This window comes from Coregonus lavaretus, assembly GCF_964263955.1.
Source record: "Coregonus lavaretus genome assembly, chromosome: 28".
Classification (NCBI taxonomy): Eukaryota; Metazoa; Chordata; class Actinopteri; order Salmoniformes; family Salmonidae; genus Coregonus; species Coregonus lavaretus.
The window spans coordinates 31762982-31772117 of record NC_140015.1 but is presented as its reverse complement, the minus strand read 5'-3'; the positions used below and the strand labels follow the sequence as shown (position 1 = coordinate 31772117).

The 9136-nt window shown below is 41.6% G+C and overlaps 1 protein-coding gene across 5 annotated transcripts in view; it reads right to left on the bottom strand.

The window, feature by feature from the left end:
- Positions 1–2916: 2916 nt before the first annotated feature.
- il12rb2l (interleukin 12 receptor, beta 2a, like) overlaps positions 2917–9136 on the bottom strand; it is a 28823-nt gene continuing 22603 nt past the window's right edge. For 2 of the 5 annotated variants that reach the window (XM_084146075.1, XM_084146076.1), the window contains 8 exons: positions 8212–8449; positions 7870–8064; positions 7544–7645; positions 7151–7285; positions 6686–6826; positions 6203–6269; positions 5447–5543; positions 2917–3905 (listed from right to left, as the gene is read on the bottom strand). In XM_084146075.1, coding sequence (XP_084002201.1) covers positions 3573–3905; positions 5447–5543; positions 6203–6269; positions 6686–6826; positions 7151–7285; positions 7544–7645; positions 7870–8064; positions 8212–8449 — 1308 coding nt within the window. In that variant the 3' untranslated portion in view covers positions 2917–3572. Of the gene's footprint in view, positions 3906–5446; positions 5544–6202; positions 6270–6685; positions 6827–7150; positions 7286–7543; positions 7646–7869; positions 8065–8211; positions 8450–9136 lie in introns of those variants that run through there. The other 3 variants (XM_084146074.1, XM_084146073.1, XM_084146077.1) reach the window with 3 other exon arrangements.

Here is a 9136-nt window from a genome sequence, read left to right as displayed (position 1 = left end):
CAACATGGGCACCCCTACAGTTTACACACACCACTTCTTTCACTGATATTACACACTCCTTTGACTCATGCCCTCCTGTACACTTCTCACATCTAGGAATCTTCCTCCTACACACTGCTGCAACATGACCATACACTTGGTACCTGAAACAGCGTAGTGGGTTCGGCACAAAAGCTCGTACAGGAGAACTGATATATCCTACCATTACTTTGTCGGGTAAAGACTCAACATCAAAACTCAAAAGAACAGACAGTGACTCTTCTGTTTCACCACGCTAGCCACCGGGTCTGCGTCGCTCCAGATGGCGGGTGTCACAGACACCAGGAATCTTTCACTTCAGCTGACCCATCCCATCTTCACCCCTACCCCAGTAATCACTCCTTTCAATGGTGCCCTGTTCTTGAGAGCAAAGCAAAGCAAGGACGAAGATGTAATATCTCTTGCCCCCATCTGTGTGGTGCGGAGCGCACACTCCCTCTGGGCGGAAGAAACACAAAAAATCATCACAAGACCACTTCGGGTTACCTTCATCGATTCAACAGCACCCAACTCCTTTCCCACCAGTGGTGTAAAGTAATTAAGTAAAAATATTTTAAAGTACTACTTAAGTAGGTTTTGGGGTATCTGTACATTACTATTACAATTTTCTACAACTTTTACTTTTATTTCACAACATTCCTAAAGAAAATAATGTACTTTTTACTCAATACATTTTCCCTGACACCCAAAATTACTTGTTCCATTTTGAATGCTTAGCATGACAGGAAAAATGTCAAATTCACACACTTATCAAGAAAACATCCCTGGTCATCCCTACTGCCTCTGATCTGGCAGACTCACTAAATACAAATGCTTCGTTTATAAATTATGTCTGAGTGTTGGAGTGTGCCCCAGTCTATCCGTAAATAAAACAATCCAGAAAATGGTGCCGTCTGGTTTGCTTAATATAAGGAATAAAACATTATTTATACTTTTACTTTTGATACTTAAGTACAGTATCTCACAAAAGTGAGTACACCCCTCACATTTTTGTAAATATTTGAGTATATCTTTTCATGTGACAACTCTGAAGAACTGACACTTTGCTACAATGTAAAATAGTGAGTGTACAGCTTGTATAACAGTGTAAATTTGCTGTCCCCTCAAAATAACACAACACACAGCCATTAATGTCTAAATCGCTGGCAACAAAAGTGAGTACACCCCTAAATGAAAATGTCCAAATTGGGCCCAAAGTGTCAATATTTTGTGTGGCCACCATCATTTTCCAGCACTGCCTTAACCCTCTTGGGCATGGAGTTCACCAGAGCGTCACAGGTTGCCACTGGAGTCCTCTTCCACTCCTCCATGACGACATCACGGAGCTGGTGGATGTTAGAGACCTTGCACTCCTCCACCTTCCGTTTGAGGATGCCCCACAGATGCTCAATAGGGTTTAGGTCTGGAGACATGCTTGGCCAGTCCATCACCTTTACCCTCAGCTTCTTTAGCAAGGCAGTGGTCGTCTTGGAGGTGTGTTTGAGGTCGTTATCATGTTGGAATACTGCCCTGCGGCCCAGTCTCTGAAGGGAGGGGTTCATGCTCTGCTTCAGTATGTCACAGTACATGTTGGCATTCACGGTTCCCTCAATGAACTGTAGCTCCCCAGTGCCGGCAGCACTCATGCAGCCCCAGACCATGACACTCCCACCACCATGCTTGACTGTAGGCAAGACACACTTGTCTTTATAAACCAAATACGTTTATCTTGGTCTCATCAGACCACAGGACATGGTTCCAGTAATCCATGTCCTTCGTCTGCTTGTCTTCAGCAAACTGTTTGCGGGCTTTCTTGTGCATCATCTTTAGAAGAGGCTTCCTTCTGGGACGACAGCCATGCAGACCAATTTGATGCAGTGTGCGGCGTATGGTCTGAGCACTGACAGGCTGACCCTCCACCCCTTCAACCTATGCAGCAATGCTGGCAGCACTCATACGTCTATTTCCCAAAGACAATCTCTGGATATGACGCTGAGCACGTGCACTCAACTTCTTTGGTCGACCATGGCGAGGCCTTTTCTGAGTGGAACCTGTCCTGTTAAACCGCTGTATGGTCTTGGCCACTGTGCTGCAGCTCAGTTTCAGGGTCTTGGCAATCTTCATATAGCCCAGGCCATCTTTATGTAGAGCAACACTTATTTTTTTCAGATCCTCAGAGAGTTCTTTGCCATGAGGTGCCATGTTGAACTTCCAGTGACCAGTATGAGGGAGTGTGAGAGCGATGACACCAAATTTAACACACCTGCTCCCCATTCACACCTGAGACCTTGTAACACTAACAAGTCACATGACACCGGGGAGGGAAAATGGCTAATTGGGCCCAATTTGGACATTTTCACATATGGGTGTACTCACTTTTGTTGCCAGTGGTTTAGACATTAATGGCTGTGTGTTGAGTTATTTTGAGGGGACAGCAAATTTACACTGTTATACAAGCTGTACACTCACTACTTCACATTGTAGCAAAGTGTCATTTCTTCAGTGTTTTCACATGAAAAGATATAATCAAATATTTACAAAAATGTGAGGGGTGTACTTATTTTTGTGAGATACTGTATATTTAAAACAAAATACTTTTAGACTTTTACTCAAGGAGTATTTTACTGGGTGACTTTCACTTTGACTTAAGTCATTTCCTATTAAGGTATCTTAACTTTTTCTCAAGTATGACAACTCGATACTTTTTCCACCTCCGTTTCCCACCCACCCTGAAACCACATATGGGTCCACTAAAAAACAGGGGTCCACTTTCTCCAAAAATGTCAGTCTTACTGGATCAAATTCATCCATATCCTGAACATCGGTGTGAGGCTCAGGCTCCAAGATCTTCTCCGTTCACTTTCCAAAGACATTTGTCGAAGTAAAGGAACTTCCAGTTGACCGTGGTGAGAGGCCAGTTGAATTTTTTTAATGGCCTCTCAAAAGGGACATAGTTATTATTTAGCTAGATATAAAAATATGTTTAATAAATCAAACAGCAATTAACTTTCAAAAACATTGTTTTATAAAAATAAAGTCAAACATAAAAACAGAGGATTTCAGGCAACTCAACCTTTATCGAGATCCAAGCTTCCAGAAACATCCTGAAATAGCATTTAATCTGACCTAAAGAGCAGACATGATTGGCAGTTGTAGTTCAAAATTAACAATGTAGACAGTGTGTACACCGTAGGCAACGTGGTTTTTCACACAGGTCTACATTTGCTGTAAAAAATGTTTACTGTTCCCAAACAACATTCCTTGTAGTCGGAGCACGGAAAACAAACGGTCGACAACATCCCTTTTCCTTTCCTTGAAAACAACAAGACGAGTGGCGTACTTCGACTTGTGCACTCGTGTTGTTTTTAGGGCAACCCTTTCCCATGAATCAGCGATCTGCATCTAGATCAACAAGCACAATAGCCCACAATTGACCTGTTTGGCCCTTGGGGTTCCGACTGAACAATGGCTGTCCTGTCTTGTCGTTGGTATGAGGAGATTATACACACACCAAAAGAGATGATGGTTAGCACCACACCAGACAGACAATAGGGTCATACATCCAAAGGCATGAAATGCTTCTCATAGTCCGAAACAAACTGATCGTCCCCCGACAAGCTCCCGGACTCTCCCCCGTCCCTCTCCTCCTCGTCAGTGTCAATAATTTTACTGTAACCCTTGTCAGCAACCTCCTCCTTATCCCCCTCTGTGTCAGTCCTTGTGTGGGTGCATTCCTCTCCCAATATCCCCTCTGTCTGTCCATCAGGGCTGGACCTTTTCCTAGGGCAGGCCTTGGCATCCCAGAAAAGGTTTTCCACCACCTCCAGCTCAGAGATCTTTGGGTTAGACTCCAGAGGAGAGCATATCACCGTCAAGGAGCTGTTAAACTAGAGCAACGACAGGCAGGGAGTCAGACACATTCATTTAGTCCTCTATGGTTGTATGTTATGCCTCTGACTGGTGATAATATAACTCAAGGGAATGGTATATTACTAGCCCAATACAGCCCCTGCTACTGTATGTGGTATAATCAATATGTAGGTTCATATAGTACGCACATTCTATATTCTACAACAGGTTCTTACTGGAACACTATAAAGAATATACCATCTATCTATAGGTAGTTACCATCTATCTATAGGTAGGTAGTTACCATCTATCTATAGGTAGGTAGTTACCATCTATCTATAGGTAGGTAGTTACCATCTATCTATAGGTAGGTAGTTACCATCTATCTATAGGTAGGTACCATCTATCTATAGGTAGGTAGTTACCATCTATCTATAGGTAGTTACCATCTATCTATAGGTAGGTAGTTACCATCTATCTATAGGTAGTTACCATCTATCTATAGGTAGGTAGTTACCATCTATCTATAGGTAGTTACCATCTATCTATAGGTAGCTAGTTACCATCTATCTATAGGTAGCTAGTTACCATCTATCTATAGGTAGGTAGTTACCATCTATCTATAGGTAGTTACCATCTATCTATAGGTAGGTAGTTACCATCTATCTATAGGTAGGTAGTTACCATCTATCTATAGGTAGTTACCATCTATCTATAGGTAGGTAGTTACCATCTATCTATAGGTAGCTAGTTACCATCTATCTATAGGTAGTTACCATCTATCTATAGGTAGGTAGTTACCATCTATCTATAGGTAGGTAGTTACCATCTATCTATAGGTAGCTAGTTACCATCTATCTATAGGTAGGTAGTTACCATCTATCTATAGGTAGCTAGTTACCATCTATCTATAGGTAGGTAGTTACCATCTATCTATAGGTAGCTAGTTACCATCTATCTATAGGTAGGTAGTTACCATCTATCTATAGGTAGGTAGTTACCATCTATCTATAGGTAGCTAGTTACCATCTATCTATAGGTAGGTAGTTACCATCTATCTATAGGTAGGTAGTTACCATCTATCTATAGGTAGGTAGTTACCATCTATCTATAGGTAGCTAGTTACCATCTATCTATAGGTAGGTAGTTACCATCTATCTATAGGTAGGTAGTTACCATCTATCTATAGGTAGGTAGTTACCATCTATCTATAGGTAGCTAGTTACCATCTATCTATAGGTAGGTAGTTACCATCTATCTATAGGTAGCTAGTTACCATCTATCTATAGGTAGCTAGTTACCATCTATCTATAGGTAGGTAGTTACCATCTATCTATAGGTAGGTAGTTACCATCTATCTATAGGTAGCTAGTTACCATCTATCTATAGGTAGGTAGGTAGCTCCCAACCCTAAATGGCTGGAGGAAGAAAAACCAGGCAGGAAGACATGATGAACTGGGCCTCTGCCTGGGGCTCTGTCCACCACTAACTAGAATACTATAAGACTAACTAATATCAGACTAACTGATAGTAGATCAGTTAGTCACAGCCACATAGTGATAGTCTGCTCTGATCTCACCTGCAATGTCATCTGTTGGAACAGTTTGCTGTTGCTGGGGTCAGGCCCTTTCTCACAACACCACTCAGGAACCAAGAAGCAAGTCTTCATTTGTATACTACAGAAAATAAACAACACTATCATTCACATACTTCACACCAAAAGGGCCTAAAGAGTTCACAATTCCTTGAATTGACTTGTCCATTTGTATATCACCCTAAAAGTGGTAGAAATATATTATCCAGTATGTTTTAGTTGAAAGGGGTCAAACATATTGTTTGTTTTATGTTTTTGATCAAGACCACTTGTTACGAATGGAGGGCACAATTGAAAGCCCAACTCAACTGCCCGTTCGGATTTCCACTTCCTCAAGCGTTTCCCCTTTTGTAATCCTATTTCTGGCATGGGTGAACTTTCAGAGGGTTAGAGGAAGGAGACATGAGAGAGCACCAAACCCTATAATATAATATGCCATTTAGCAGACGTTTTTATCCAAAGCGACTTACAGTCATGCGTGCATAATTTTATTTTGGTGTATGGGTGGTCCCGGGGATCGAACCCACTACCTTGGCGTTACAAGCGCCGTGCTCTACCAGCTGAGCTACAGAGGACCACTAAAAAACACCCTGTATGTGTTCAGTCGGCACGAAATGTTACAAAGCCTTTAAAAACATTTTGCATCAGTGTGCCCTAATGAACATGGCCCTGGTTCAAGACAATGAGAAAATAATCAGAATCAGGCTATTGGGGTTGAAGTATGGGAATCCAGTCTCTCACCTTAAGATGATGACCAATGGCAACAGTATTAATATTAATATTAATGGCAGCAGATATCTGAGGTAACCTGTGACAACAAAGGGAGAGAGATGGGGGAGGTCAGAAGGCAAAATGACCAATTAGATCGCAATCCATGTTCATAATCACATACTGTAGCACAAAGGTCTTTGGCATACAAGGCATGCATTCAATATTAGACTGTTATTACTTTCTAAGGAACTTCAGGACCCTTTTCTGTTTTAAAGGTGATGTTATATACAGTATTATACACAACATACAATAATATTTCTAGGTTGTTTAATAATAAATAATAATTACAGTGTTATACACAACCTCAGTGTCACCAGTTAGGGCACATAAACACTTAATACATCTCATCACGGTTGTTAGAGAACCTATAACAGCTATACACTATCAAATTACTACATGGCAGAGTGAGGCCAGTCCAGGAGGACCACAATCAAACGACAAGTGGTAGAATACCATGGCTGTTCTTGGTGGAGAAGCTGATGGTTTCACTGGGTCCCAGTCCAGCCTTAGTCTCAGCCCTGATCCAGACCTGGTGGTGACCCGGTGTAAGTCCTAACAGATGGAAGCTGCTCTGGTCCGCACTCACGTTGTACACTGCAGATGGAGGAAAGGTTGAATGATTGTGAGCAAGGCCACTGATGTGTGGGAACTAGAGTGTGCAGTACGGTAGCCTGTGGATAGTCTGGTCCCAGATCGGTTTGTGCTGTGTCTGTGTGACAATGACTATAGGAGTTTGCAGGACAGAACAAACAGATCTGGGAACAGGCTTAAATATTTAATACTATTTAATCTACTACAATTTAATGCTGTATTTTATGCTAATGTACACAATGAACAGTGGACACTGTACTTTTATTATAACAACAAAAGATAGCTCATTTATCCCAGATGGTCCTCCAATGTCTTTGTGTTGTATACCTGTAAAGTTGTTTAGTACCAGCTGATAGCGCAGTATGAGCCCCTTACTCTGGTTCAGGGAGATGTGTTGCCAGGACAAAGTCACATCAGAGTCAGCGATTTGCTGGACATTGAACACAGGCACTTTGGGTGGGACTGAGGAGTGATAGAGAGAAGAAAAGATGGAGGTGAAACGGAGTGAGGAATAAACAAAAGGAACACAAATGTAAACAATAAAAAAATTAATCATGTTTTACAGGGAGTTAAAAGACCGGACAAATTAACATTAGGTAAAGACTTTATATTTCAAGTTCGTTTACTCCACTGAAAATCGGTCATGTGCACTAATTGCACTGATTACATACTGGCAAGTACATTATAAAGACTTGTATTTCCATGCTCTAATATACTTACGTCCATGAAGTGAATACCCAATTGTAGATGCAAGCAGGCAGCTACTGTTGATGAACACCGCAAACAATGACACATTGTAAGCAGTGTGTTTCTCAAAGTCACCTGTAGGTGGAGACAGAGACAAAGGTGATGCTGTCATCTTGAAATCAATTTGAAACACTACAAAATATCTTATAATAATATAATAATATGCCATTTAGCAGACGCTTTTATCCAAAGCGACTTACAGTCATGCGTGCATACATTTTTGTGTATGGGTGGTCCCGGGGATCTTGAAATATGTTCAGAGAGAAATGGTATTATTGATCAATTTAAGCCACACAAACCTCTTAAAATGATTGATGTATTTTTTTGGTGTACTTTTATCCAATCAAAACCCTTTGTCAGAGGATGTCCCATCTTCTTGTACTGTACCACATACTCCTGCATGTTTTCAATGGCCTGGGGTGGCAGAGACCAGGATACATTGAGGCTCAATATATCCAGGTTCACAGTGAAGGATAGCTCTGGCACCTGTAGACCTGAGCGGAAGAGAAAACGTGTGAATATGTGAAGACAGAAACATACAAACCTTCACTCTATTATCCCTCTCTCTTTTTAACAACTCCCTTTATTTCTCTCTTTCTCTCACACACAAACACACACACACTCACACCCCATTCCCTTACCTAATGTGGGTAGAGCTAGGGGAGCAGGTTTGCTGGCACCCTGGGAATTGTAGACTGACACATCCACCCCTGATACACCCCGCAGAGAGGGAGTGAAGCTGCATCTCTTCTCTTGACAGACACACGGGCCATCAAGCTCTGACGTGGACATGTTCACAACCTTCACTGTCCCATTACTGTGTGATAATGTCACCACGTACCCCAGCACCTTCCCCTGAGCCAACCAGGTGGGCATCTCCTGAGGATAGATACCAGACAGGGGTATTAGTTATAGCAGGCTGTAGGGAACGGGGTGTTTTGGGGCGGCATGTAGCCTAGCGGTTAAGAGCGTTGGGCCAGTAACCGAAAGGTTGCTGATTTGAATCCCTGAGCCGACTAGGTGAAAAATCTGTCGATGTGCTCTTGAGCAAGGCACTTAACCCTATTTGCTTATGTAAGCCGCTCTGGATAAGAGTGCCTGCTAAATTATGTAAATGTTTTGAAGTTCTTATGATTAGAAAATGCATAATCCTTTGAAACATGAATCACTTGTCTAACCTGATTATATGGTACAGAGTTTGCTATATATGTACAGTCCCAGTCAAAAGTTTGGACACACCTACTCATTTAAGGGTTTTTCTTTATTTTTACTATTTTCCACATTGTAGAATAATAGTGAAGACATCAAAACTATGAAATAACACATATGGAATCATGTAGTAACCATAAAGGTGTTAAACAAATCAAAATATATTTTATATTTGAGATTCTTCTAAGTAGCCACCCTTTGCCTTGATGACATCTTTGCACACCCTTGGCATTTGCTCAACCAGCTTCACCTGGAATGCTTTTCCAATAGTCTTGAAGGAGTTCCCACATATGCTGAGCACTTGTTGGCTGCTTTTCCTTCACTCTGCGGTCCAACTCATCCCAAACCATCTCAATT